This window comes from Amblyraja radiata, chromosome 7 (assembly GCF_010909765.2).
Source record: "Amblyraja radiata isolate CabotCenter1 chromosome 7, sAmbRad1.1.pri, whole genome shotgun sequence".
NCBI lineage: Eukaryota > Metazoa > Chordata > Chondrichthyes > Rajiformes > Rajidae > Amblyraja > Amblyraja radiata.
In genome coordinates this window covers 41,551,118-41,565,288 of record NC_045962.1, presented here as the reverse complement: position 1 = coordinate 41,565,288, position 14,171 = coordinate 41,551,118, and the positions used below count along the sequence as shown (strand labels likewise).

At 39.6% G+C, this 14,171-nt stretch overlaps 1 protein-coding gene across 12 annotated transcripts in view; it reads left to right on the top strand.

Moving 5' to 3' along the window:
- Positions 1 to 3,573, top strand: part of ikzf2 (IKAROS family zinc finger 2) — a 203,517-nt gene extending 199,944 nt beyond the window's left edge. For all 12 annotated transcript variants that reach the window (XM_033024327.1, XM_033024322.1, XM_033024319.1 and 9 more), the window contains one exon: positions 1,061 to 3,573. In XM_033024327.1, the coding sequence (XP_032880218.1) occupies positions 1,061 to 1,791 (731 nt within the window). In that variant the 3' untranslated portion in view covers positions 1,792 to 3,573. The remainder of the gene's footprint in view (positions 1 to 1,060) is intronic.
- Positions 3,574 to 14,171: the final 10,598 nt, after the last annotated feature.

Here is a 14,171-nt window from a genome sequence, read left to right as displayed (position 1 = left end):
TGAACAGTACGGTAAGATACAGGTACAATGACAAATCTTACTTGTAACAACATCAAAGGCACATAGACTTAGACACGCACATACAAACTAATAATACATGAATTATACATGAATTACACATAACATTTCTAAAAGACAGAAGCCTATAAAAAAAAACATAATTAAAACATAATTAGAAAAAACAAGTCCATAATAGTGCAAGAGATGGATCATAGTGTTCTGTTGTCGAGGTAGGATTAAGTTGTATGGTTGGTTCAAGAACCTGATCGTTGTAGAAAAGTAGGTGTTCCTGAACCTGGTGACGTGAAGTTTCTGTTCTTCCTGCCCCAGGTTGGGCAAGAGAACATGGCTCAGATGGTGAGTGTCTTTGATGATAGATGCTGCCTTCTTGAGGTAGCACCTCGCAGACACGAGGTGTATGCCCTTGTTGAACCGGATTGAGTTCACACCACTCAGTAGCTTCCTACATTCCAGTGTGTTGGAGTTGCCATGCCAGACCATAATACAACCAGTTAGGATACTTCCGTAAAAGTGTGTTGGAGTATTCTGAGATGTACTGAATCTCTTTATACTTCTAAGATAGTAAAGGTGCCTGGGCACCTTCTTTGTAATGGTATCTATGGCTGGGCCCAGGACAGGTCATCGTAGATGTTAACAGTCAGGAATTTGAGGCTGCCAACTATCTCCACCAGCAATTTAGCAATGAAAACTGGTACTTGGTCTCCCGACTTCCCTTTTATGTAGTCAACACTCACTTCCATAGTCTTGTTCATGCTGAATGAGAGGCTGTTGTTGCAGCACCACTCAACAAGCTGTCTATCTCTTTCCTGTACTCCAATTCATCACCATCAGTTATTTGGCCAACCACAGCGGTGTTGTTGATGAATTTATAAATGGCATTAGAGCTGAACGTAGCCACGCAGTCATGTGTATACAAAGAGTAGAGCGGGAGGCAAAGCATGCAGCCTTGGGGTGCACCTCTGTTAATAAATATTTCTGAGAATTATATTTATGTTATATGTAAAAGGTTTGTTCACTTACCTGCATTGTATTTTTCTAGGTGAAAAGTTCATGCGTTTGAATTATCCAGACATCAATTGTAATATGAACTTGAATTATGAGAAAGAGGCAGAGTTCATGCATTCACACATGATGGATCAAGCTATCAATAATGCAATTACATACCTTGGGGCTGAATCCCTCAGACCGCTAATGCAACATCAGCCAAGTTCAATGGCAGAAGTGGTTCCGGTTATGAATTCAGTCTATTCTCAGATATACCATCCAACAAGGCTTGAAAGGCCAAGCAGCAGGGAAATAACAGAAAGCCACGAAAATACAGTGGATGGCCCAATCTCTCTTATAAGAGCAAAAAATCCAACAACAGAAAGAGTAATGTCTCCAAGTAACAGTTGTCTCGATTCTACTGATACAGAGAGCAGCCATGATGATCGAAGTGCTCAACAACACCTCGGAGTACCAGCCTTGACTCCTCAGAGCAAACGAAGTCCAGCCTACTCAAAAGAGGAAACAAAGGCTCTGGAAGCCACAAAGGTTTTGTCTCATACCTCTAAAGAGATATATAGAGTCTTCAGTGAAGAGGGTGAGCAGATTAGGGCTTTCAAGTGCGAGCACTGTCGTGTACTGTTTCTAGATCATGTTATGTACACCATCCACATGGGCTGCCATGGTTTCAGAGACCCATTTGAGTGCAACATTTGTGGCTACAGAAGCCATGATCGCTATGAATTCTCATCGCACATTGTTCGTGGAGAACACACATTCCACTAGGCCTTGAGCTTCTAGGACAGTGATGAAGAACTGTTTTTGAAGTCCCACATTGACATGACTGAAAGGCAGAAGTGGCCTGGTGACAGACAATTTGCCTGTTTTTTACTATCTATGGACCAAGAATATACTGCAATGAGTATATTCCACTCATTTACCGTAATATTGTTCTTTCATTTATATATGACATTGTGGGAATTAAAATTAGCCTTTAGTTTGAAATAAAATAAGTTGTCAGTCATGTCATCTTCAAAACTTTGTATCATTCATCTCGGTCATTGCGTAGGTGCAACTGTGATAAGCTAATGATCGACTCGTATATAGAATTTCAGTAATAAAATAAAGAATGATGCAGGGTCAAGGGTCAACTATGTCTCGAACAATACTGCACTTCCTTAATTGCTAAATGGAGTAAGGATAGAAGATGAATACTTTCTAGCCTTTCATAATTGTATTGTCCATTTGAGACTCACTCAATGAAGGGAGGAACAGTAGAACAGAACTAAGCACTTATGATTTTTTATATACTTGCAATGATGACCAACTTAATTGAAAAGGAACAACGTAAATCTGAAAAGAAAAAGTGTGTTTGATTAAAGTACATTTATTCAATAGTTCAACGTTATTCCTGTGATGTCACTCCCTTTTTGACTATTATAGTCTTAACTTGTTGATTCCTTTTCTGCATTTTACAAGAAAGAGATGAATGATATAGTGCTAGTCAGATGTCAAGTCTGACTACCTGTTTTGTGGCACTTGCTCCTTGAATAAAGAATACCTCTCACAATTAGATTGCTTGTTGAAGGGGGAACAAAATTAGGACCAAACTATGCACTTACTGGAAATTTTCATAAAGTACTGGAGACTGTTAATTTCTGAACATATAGCAACAAGGGAAGGATGTATTAAAAACTGAAACTGTGATCATATAACTGATTGTGAAGCACTGTCAGTTTTGAACCAGACTCACTTCCTGTTTCATGTAGCATTTCTAATCTGGGACAAGTGTCCCTGTCCTAAATCCTCGGGCTTTTTTGTTGCTGAAGCATTAGGTATAAGCTGTTTACATATTTTTGTACTAAAGTGTAGTTTTATACATGAAAATGCTTGAAAAATAAAAGGTACATTAGCTTTGTAGTGCATTTGCTACTGGAATCGGATAACTGGAACCTCTTCCTTGGTTTGTTTAATGGTGGCAACATATGCTGGGTTTTTCAGTGTGAAACTCTGGATGTACATTTTCCTTTTAACCTACCTTTGTAAGAAGACTGAAACTGTAAACTTTTATGCAATTATTTAGAAAGTTTCAGCATTGACAATAATAGTATGTTTTAAATCTTTTGAAATGTCAATTCTGATGTTAAGCATTGGCAGCAGCTATTCGTAGCCCAAGATTAATTCTGAAGGCTTTCCCTCTTAACGTCTTGTGACTCAGAGGTGTAGGGATCACAAGAGTCCATAACAGACTCTCCAAACTTGAACCGGTTATAATATACAAATGAATGCAGTTTGCAAGTGCAATACTCTTTTTTTTTTTCTTGAATTGTATATTGTATTTTCTCAATTTAGAAAATAGTTTATGTAAATGTTTTTGAAATACATTAACTGATTCTTAAGACTTTGTTGAAAACCCCTGTTACTGTGATCTAAATAACATGGCTTGTTTTAAAAAAACAAAAAAAGTTGCAGAATCTTTGTTAATATTTTTTTAGGAAAACTACTGTAAGGTTTGTACTGTCTGAGTGCGCAAATACTGAAATAAATTTAGGGAACCTCAGGAATGAATTGTGTGTGGCGTTTCACTCTCAATCTCTTTACTTGTTTGGAAAGATTAATTTCATGAGCATTTTACATAAAAATGAAATTAACATTTTTTGCATTTGTTACACCTGAAGGTAATTATCACACAAGGACAAAAATGAAAAGGGTTTTTTATTTTTTTTATTTTTGCAATGCCAAATTTATTTTTAAAGTAATTTGCTTTCAATGAAATTGAAATGTAAGTAATGGGCATCAGGAGCTATCTATTAGAGTTCATAAACTAAACATAAATTGCAAATTTTAAGACTAAACTGGAAACATATTCAAGTAAGAATAATAATGCTTACAAAACCTATGAATTTGAAGGAATTTAAAAGCATATTAGCAAAACTAGTTTGAGGACTAAATTAACTCTGTTCCAATGTTATTTTAAATAGCAGTTTTGGAATTATTTTGTATATTTAGGAATATTTCATTATATTTATTTCAGTAATAGTAAGTTTGCAAAACAAAGTATTTAATCTATTATTGAAACACAACGTGCCGGAGGAACTCAGTGAGTTAGGCAGCATCTGTGGAGGAAATGGACAAGCGACGTTTTGGATCAGAACCCTTTTATTGTCAAAAAAATGTTGCAGAATCTTAATTTTCTTTCAGGCGAAATTACTGTAAGGTTTATACTGTCTGAATGCATAAATACTGAGATATATTTAGGGTGCATTAAAATGTATTAACTGTATCCATGTGTAGCGCTTCTTTTACACAGGGCTACACATGTATCTCAGATGAGTGTAAAGTATAAATGTACTTGCATTTGTTAATTGTCTTCCATTCTAGAGATTGATTCCATGCCAGTAACAAATTACTGAAATCACTGACATATCCAACTTATTTATTTTATGTTGTTGCAGTGCCTTGGAATTTATCATTATGTACAAGTGAAGAGGCATATGGGCATCAGTACATCAACCATCTAGAGCGTTGCAGCATGAGCGTTTATCGGCACTGGGTCTGTACTCGCTAGAGTTTAGATGAATGAGGGCGGACCTCATTGAAACATACAGAATAGTGAAAGACTTGAATGGCGTGGATGTGGGGAGGATGTTTTCACTAGTGGGAGAGTCTAGAACTAGAGGTCATAGCCTCAGAATTAAAGGATGTTAAGGATATTAGGAGAAATGTCTTTAGTCAGAGGGTGGTGAATCTCTGTCCTAAAAGATTTCCCCCTTATCCTTAAACTATGATCCCTTGTTCTGGACTTCCCCAACATCGGGAACAATCTTCCTGCATCTAGCCTGTCCAACCCCTTAAGAATATTGTAAGTCAATGGCTCAGGGAGCATCTCAGGAGAATGCTCCTTTCATAGGTCACCCTATTCCTATACTTTTTTACTCTTCCTTCACCAATGTATTCAAACTAATCTTGAGCTTTGAATAGTTTGTCAATTAACTACTTGCCTCTGGATGTGATAGTGAATCAGAAAGAAATGAAAATGAGATGCAATATGAAGCATAGCAAAGTATATTTATTTTAAATTGATGAAGTACTAACACAGAGCAGACATTCATATTTATTGCTGTGGTATGAGATGCCATCCCTCCCCCCCCCCCCCCCTCCCCTCCAACCACCCCCCACAATAATGGCTCTCACCCAACCAGATATTATGTATAACTGACTCAAATAGCTACCATGTGTTTTTTAACTCATTTTCAATGTAAACACCAATAAAATGTTAATACATTAATTTATTGCCAGTCATTATAAGAGAAAATAAATTGATTATTGCATTAATTGTGCATTGTGCTATGTTAAAAAATAGTACATTTATTTAATATGTTTTTGTACCTCAGGATGTCACAAATTACTTTTGTCATGTTCTCATTGTTGTTGGTAAACAAAGCTGTCAATTATTACACAGCAATGTGCTAAATAGTGCAGTGAGATAAATGAAATTGTTGGTATTACCTGGGGATGCAGTCATTTGAAATTCAGGAGAATGGTCCTCTTTTGTGTCCACATAAGAGAGCAGACAGGACCTCAATTGATGGAATTGAGATTGAGATGTAAGATGGAATGGGTATTGCATAAAAAGCTTTTACACAAGGGCTCGTGTATCTGAAATATAAGAGCTTGAAAGTTTTTCCATTAAGGCAATGGCAGGGAGGGCTTTGTCCATCCCGCACAAATCCCATATTATCCACGATTTTATACCTTTGGGTAGAAGACACAAGGGGAATGTGAGATCTACAATGTTCAAAGAGTCAACAGCATTCAGATTCACTTGTGTGGAAGGGTGGTGGAAGCAAAATCAATCTGTGGTTTTGAAAGAGATTGAGTGGATATTCGAGATGGGGTAAATAGCCTCCTGTGACATAAGAATTCTATGATTCTACTGAGTAAGATTACCTACAGGGAAGCCACTAAATGTGTGTTCTGAGGTGAATATTTTGTTTTAGATATCATGTTTAATTATGCTGCTTTTGCTGGAAAATTTGGCAGCTTTTATACTGTAGAAAATAGCTTAAATGCAGGATGCCTGGGTCACGATTGGTGTCAGGTGAGGTTGTAGGATAGACCAGGTATCAAGTGCCCAGAGACAAAGCTTTATGCCAGTTGTGGTCCAGAGGACTCAAATGACAACTTCCAATAGAGCACCCACATATGACAGTGAATGGGATGAGTAACCAGATGTTTTGAGCACCAGTTGACCTTCCTGAAAGCCTATCGGGGCAAATTAGAGAGTACAGTTGCTTTACACAATCATGAGTTGATCATTTCCAGTGAGTTTGAGGTAGCCAGCTTCAAAGTTGCAAATCCAACCTCACTGCAGTGTCTTATGAGCTAGGTCTTCTATTTTATGAAAGGGCAATGTTTGGCTGCTGCTGTGGAAGCCCTTGACTCCTGGCTTCTGCCACCATGGCTTTGGATAGCACCAATGGTCAAATGGGCTTTCTGTTAATTAACCCTCCAATGTGTTCGGGGAAATGGTGAGGTTCTGCACTGTTCAATGTTGAAAGTCACCCCTGACTCCAGATAAAACTGCTTCAACCTCTACCTCTCATTTTCTATTTCTTTCCCACTCTTGAATGCAGGCTACCCCCAGCTCCTTGCTCATTCCTTTACCATTCAATGAGCCCTTGTCCTATACAATTGCTTTACACTGCCTTCCAAGAGTTACTGAAAGCCAATGATGACAACACATTGGACAAAATTCACATAAATTTAAGAGTATTGTTCAGTTTGATCACCCCACAAAATGAAGGATGTAATTATGGTGGAAAGAATGCAGCAAATATTTACAAGGATGTTGCCAGGATTCAAGGGATTGAGCTATAGAAAGAAATTGGGCAAATTGGGACTTGATTCCTTGGAGCGTAGGAGGCTAAGGGGTGATCTCATAGAGGTGTATAAAATCATTTTGCAGGATTGATAGGGTGAATGCACAGAATGCCCAGGATAGGAAAACCAAGAAGTAGAAGACATAATTTTAAAGTGAGAGGGGAACGATTTAATAGGAACCTGATGGGTAACTTTTTTTTCAGATGATGGCGGGTATATGGAATGAGCTGCCTGAGAAGGTAGTTGAGGCAGGTACAATTACACCATTTAAAGGACACTTGGACATGTACATGGATAGGAAATGTTTAGAATTATATAGGGCAAATACAGGCAAATGGGACAGGATTAGATACAGTATTTTGGTCGGCATAGACGAGTTAGGTCAAAGGATCTGTTTCCGTGCTGAATGACTATAATTCTGTGCAATTTTGCTTGGAGCCATCTGCGAATGGCCAGCATATTTTGCAGGTTGACTGAACATCCTGAATGTTGCCCATCTTTTGAACATCCTCTGGTAGCGGATTCAAGACCCAAGTGTTTTATTGTCATATGTCATGAAATGGAACAATTAATTATTACTTGTAGGAAGTCACTCTCAACTTCCAGGTCTCTATTCCGAAAGAGTCTAGCCAAGCCTATTCCATGTCAGAAATCTTTTGTAAATGCAGGTAGGGCCAGGTTAGATGGGAACTCTTGTCCATCTGAAAGAAGAAAGGCTCAAGGACAGTATCATGAAGAGGGAAAATAAAGAGAGAGATACCTCCTTCCGCCACCTGTATCTTACAAGTGATGGTTAAATTTTCCACAGAGGAGGTGGTAGAGGCAGATATTAATCAATATTTAGAAGATATTTTTACAGATACATAGATAGGAAAGGTGTACAGAGATAGAGGGATAAGGCAGGCATTATGCAGACATAAGATTAGAGTAGATAAGTATCATGGTTATCATGGGCAAGGTGGACCATAATCACTCCTTTCTGTACTATACAACTCAAACACATAATTCTCTAAGGCATATCTGGTTCATTTTATAAACTCCTGAACCACATTTAGAGATGTGATGGATTTAGAGATTGTATGTTCCATTACCCATGCCAAAACTAAATTAAAACCACGTTGAAGCATGACAAACTTGCTAACGGTCTGATGAGCACCCAAGAAAAGATCTCTGAATCAAAACGGTAAACTTTAAATGAAGTCAAACTCATCAACCCTTTCGGTGATGATTGAAATCAGGCCTTAATCATGCCATCTGCATGAAATTTTAAATTTGGGTTTTCCCTTCTTGGGTATCCAATACTATAAACAGAAAGCTCAGATGATATGATAAGCCATCATTTGAATTCTGAGAAGAGGTTATTGCCTAGCAGCTAGAATTGCACAAATAGTAAGGTGTATAAAATATAATTTTCTATGACCTTATCCAATCCAGGCACTACACCAATATTTAATTATGTCAGCATTTGGGCATAATATTTTGAAATATCAGTTAATTCATGCCAGAACAATTGGGGTGGTATAGTGGTTCAAGCAGTAGAGCTGCTCTCACATCTCCAGTGACCTAGATTCAATCCTAACCTCTGCTGCTGTCTGTGTAGAGTTTGCATGTTCTCCCTGTGACCATATCGATTTTCTCCTGTTGCTCTGGTTTCCTACATTCAAAAATGTGCTGGTTGGCAGGCCATTGAAAATTGTCCCAGTGTGCATGAGTGGTAGAACCTGGGAGGAATTAATGAGAATGTAGGGAGAATAAAATGGCCATTAACATTCTTGACATTTTGTTAGTGTTACGGTTCCAATGCAGGTCAATATAATTAATATACAGATCAGCAAAGATCTAATTGAATGACAAACATTTTGAAGGATTGACAAGTCTCCTTGAGTTCCTATGGCCTTATACATTCTGCAAACTTCAATTTCAAATGAGAATCCCTTGTCAAAACTCAGGCAATTCAGAATGTACCTCAGGAAGTTAGTAAAAAGTGACAATGTAAGCAATGCTCAGCAGACCAGGCTGCATCTGTGGAGAGAAAAACAGAGTTAAGGGCCTGTCCCACTTAAGCGATTTTTTAGGCGACTGCCGGTGAATGTCATAGTCATAGTCATAGCAAGTCGCCGAAAAAAAGGCGACTGGACCTCTCCTACGAAAATGTCTACGAAAAGCTACAACAAGCTGCAATAGTCAACGGCAAGCTACCGACAACCGTCGACCCATTAGGACGTGCACCTACAACCACACCTACAACAACCTACGACCACACAGGCGACAACCGAAGTCAACCTACGTCCACCCGCGACAAGCTACGACAAGCTAGGACCCTGTTGGCGGCAACTGAAGACAATTCAGTCGCCGGTACCTGTCGCCGGTTGACGTAAGTTGACATAGGTAGTCGCCAATGGAATTCACCGAAGTCAGCACCGACGACACCCTACGTCACCTGGCGACAACCTACAACAGCACCCACGTCAGGAGAAATCAAGCTTCGCTCATTGGCGTCAACCCACTGTTGCCGAAAATTTTTGAACATGTTGAAAATCCAGCGGCGACCAGAAAGATGCTACGACTCTTTGGGTGACTCAGGAGACTACTCACGACCATACAGGCGACACCCCAGCGAACATGTGGCGACAGCCTAGTTGCCTGTAGTCGCATAAAAAAATAGCCTAAGTGGGACAGGCCCTTTAATGTTTCGTGTTGAGGACCTTTCATCTGTGGTACGAAACAGAACAGTCCAAGTTAAGACTTCTATCAATGATGGTGGAAGCTCATATTGGTTATGAAAAGATTAACGGCAATGCTAATTGGTTTCAGAGTTGCAATGCACGAGTTGAAAGCAAAACTAATTGCTCAGTGATAGTCAGGAATTTCCCTTCACCCGGTGACAGACACTCTTGGTGATAATAGACAGAGCTAGAGAAACAAAGATTACTTCAGTATCCCAACTAATATTTGATTCTGCATTCAGTGCGCATACCTAGCCCCAATGCATGGAAACCCCATTAAAGTACCATCAACATTTGGAATATTCACAAAAAAGAATTATTTTTAAATACAGGTACTATTAGTGGGAAACTTGTCTCTGCTTATTACAACAACCGGAGATTTTAACGTACCGATGCTGATACTTTCTCTTTAGTAATATGACTTGCTCTTTGTGACTGAGTTGAGTGCAAATTATGAGAAATTCTTCTCTTTGTAAATTGACTTGAAAGGTGAGAATTAAAATATGAAAGTGGGATTTGCACATATAATCATAATAAACATACTTAAGACCAAAGCAAAAGCAATCAGGTTTAGCCTGGAATGTTATTTTGTAAATGATTTGTAAGTCACAGCAAAGTGAAGGTGCGGTCGTGTGTAATCAGCTACGTGAGAATTCAAGTGGTTTGAACTCAAATACAAACCCATCGTTTTGCAACATTCTCATAGGGGCACAGTTTAAAAACTGGGTTGAAAACCTGATTCTTTTCAAGTTTGTACGTGCTTAAGGTATGCACTTCCTGAATTTACTCTTGGGACTAGATACATAGGCATATATTGTGAGCAAGTAATTCTGCAAAAAAACACAAAGCCAGAGATGTCACCGACTTGCAGATTGCTTTCTAAAGTACTAGAGTACATACAGTAAGACTGACAATGGCAGTAGGTTCAGCTTTCTGAGACCCCATACTCATTCTCTTTTACCATAGTTCCCACTTTTTGTCTTTCCACCCACATGGCACTGGCCCTAGTGACACATAGAAAAATAGAAAATAGGTGCAGGAGTAGGCCATTCGGCCCTTCGAGCCTGCACCGCCATTCAATATGATCATGGCTGATCATCCAACCCAGTATCCTGTACCTGCCTTCTCTCCATACCCCCTGATCCCTTTAGCCACAAGGGCCACATCTAACTCCCTCTTAAATATAGCCAATGAACTGGCCTCAACTACCTTCTGCGGGAGAGAATTCCAGAGATTCACCACTCTCTGTGTGAAAAAAGTTTTCCTCATCTCGGTCCTAAAAGATTTCCCCCTTATCCTTAAACTGTGACCCCTTGTTCTGGACTTCCCCAACATCGGGAACAATCTTCCTGCATCTAGCCTGTCCAACCCCTTAAGAATTTTGTAAGTTTCTATAAGATTGCCCTTCAATCTTCTAAATTCCAGCGAGTACAAACCGAGTCTTGTCTATCCAGATAAGACTATCCAGTCTTTCTTCATATGAAAGTCCTGGCATCCCAGGAATCAGTCTGGTGAACCTTCTCTGTACTCCCTCTATGGCAAGAATGTCTTTCCTCAGATTAGGAGACCAAAACTGTACGCAATACTCCAGGTGTGGTCTCACCAAGACCCTGTACAACTGCAGTAGAACCTCCCTGCTCCTATACTCAAATCCTTACTTACTCAAGTGAGGAACATTACATTGCTACAAGGGTGGAGGTTCATTTTGTTACTTTTCACTATAAGGGCAGCAATCAGTTTGTTTTCCTATATCTTGTGACCAGTGGTTTCATTAGAAATAACAGTTCCTGTAAAGTTGTTGGTAGTTTTAAACAATTTTAGCACGGTCTTTATGTGTTATTGTAACTTGGTCTGCCACTTGGGGAGGTCCTGTTTAAACTGCGTACTGGTAATGAAACAAAAGAAATAGACGTTTAGTTTAGAGATGCAGCTAAATTGTATCTCTACACTCACACAGTGTCTACACTGACCATTGATCACCTGTTCACACTGTTCTGTTATTCCATTGTCTCATCCACTCCCTTTACTCCAAGGGGAATTTACAGAGGCCAATTAACCTCCAAACCTGCACATCTTTGGGATGTGGGAGGAAACCGGAGCACCCGGAGGAAACTCACATGGTCACAGGGAGAATATGCAAATTCCACACAGACAACACCTAAATCAGGATTGAGCCTGGGTCTCTGGCACTGTGAGGCAACAGTTGTGCCATTGTGCCACCCTAACTGTTGCCACCCTAGTTGTTGGAATGAGTGGAATAGTGTCAAAACAATGAATGGAAGGCTGCAATAACAGGCTACAATCACATTGCTTGTGATTCTCCAGCATTTTAGTAATTGGGGATTAAATTATTCCTTCAGATGTTATCAAGCTGTGATGTTTCCTTTGGTGTTTGTGAACCTGTGAACTCAATCCTTCAGTAGCAACATGGCATTTCTCATTCATAGAAACATAGAAACATAGAAAAAAGGTGCAGAAGTAGGCCATTCGGCCCTTTGAGCCAGCACCGCCATTCAATATGATCATGGCTGATCATCCATAATCAGTACCCCGTTCCTGCCTTCTCCCCATATCCCCTGACCGCTATCTTCAAGAGCCCTATCTAGCTCTCTCTTGAAAGTATCCAGAGAACAGGCAGAGAATTCCACAGACTCACAACTATCTGTGTGAAAAAGTGTTTCTTCATCTCCGTTCTAAATGGCTTACCCCTTATTCTTAAACTGTGGCCCCTGGTTCCGGACTCCCCCAACATCGGGAACATGTTTCCTGCCTCTAGCATGTCCAAACCCTTAATAATCTTATAATAATCTTATGTTTCAAGAAGATATCCTCTCATCCTTCTAAATTCCAGAGTATACAAGCCCAGCCGCTCCATTCTCTCAGCATATGACAGTCCCGCCATCCCGGAAATTAACCTATAAGGTTATATTATTCCTATAAGGTCACACAATATTGAGCCAAACATAAGGACACTGAAGATAGACACAAAATGCTAGAGTAACTCAGCAGGACAGGCAGCATCGCTGGAAAGAAGGAATGGGTGACGTTTTGGGTCAGCCACTCATTCCTTCTCTCCAGAGATGCTGCCTGTCCTACTGAGTTACTATGGCATTTTGTCTCTTCAGTGTTTAACCAGCATCTGCAGTTCCTACACATAAGGACACTGAATTCCTTTGCCGCTTTTTAGCCAATTAATCAAGCTATTCAATATCTGTTAAAGATATCTCAGGCCATCTAGAAAATTAGCCAAACTGCTTACTATGGTAAATGACCTATGAATGTCATCATTTCTTATAAATTCCTAATTAAAATCATCGATACGAACTGTGAACAGATCTGATTAAAAGCTGAACCTTAATGGAAACTTACAACCATTTTGAAAAATTGTCAGAATCATACAGCATTGAAACAGCCCCTTTACCCCACGATTGAACACCAAGCATCAAGTAATCATCTATCTGTCTATCCATCTATCTGTCTATCCGTCTATCCGTCTATCCATCTATCTTCTACCATTTATACATAACGAAAACTCTGATCTTGTGCTCTTCCGGTTTGTGTGGTTGTTCTATTTGCGCAAAAACGGTACGTGATAGCACTACGAATTTTTGTCAGCTCACTCACTGTTCTCAGGTACTGAGGGTGCAACTAATTTCGTTCCGATCGGTAGTATATTGTAAAAGTTAGTGAGGTTTAAATATCATAACAAGGACATGGCAAACCAATTGAATAACTACTTTGGTTCTGTCTTCACTAAGGAAGACTTAAACAATCTGCCAGAAATAGCAGGAGACCGGGGGTCAAATGAGATGGAGGAACTGAGTGAAATCCAGGTTAGCCGGGAAGTGGTGTTAGGTAAATTGAATGGATTAAAGGCCGATAAATCCCCAGGGCCAGATAGGTTGCATCCCAGAGTACTTAAGGAAGTAGCCCCAGAAATATTGGATGCATTAGTGATAATTTTTCAAAACTCTTTAGATTCTGGAGTAGTTCCTGAGGATCGGAGGGTAACTAATGTAACCCCACTTTTTAAAAAGGGAGGGAGAGAGAAAACAGGGAATTACAGACCAGTTAGTCTAACATCGGTGGTAGGGAAACTGCTGGAGTCAGTTATTAAAGATGGGATAGCAGCACATTTGGAAAGTGGTGAAATCATTGGACAAAGTCAGCATGGATTTATGAAGGGCAAATCATGTCTGACGAATCTTATAGAATTTTTTGAGGATGTAACTAGTAGAGTGGATAGGGAGAACAAGTGGATGTGTTATATCTGGACTTTCAGAAGGCTTTCGACAAGGTCCCACATAAGAGATTGGTATACAAATTTAAAACACACGGTATTGGTGGTTCAGTATTGATGTGGATAGAGAACTGGCTGGCAGGCAGGAAGCAAAGAGTAGGAGTAAACGGGTCCTTTTCAGAATGGCAGGCAGTGACTAGTGAGGTACCGCAAGGCTCAGTGCTGGGACCCCAGCTGTTTACAATATATATTAATGATTTGGACGAGGGAATTGAATGCAACATCTCCAAGTTTGCGGATGACACGAAGCTGGGGGC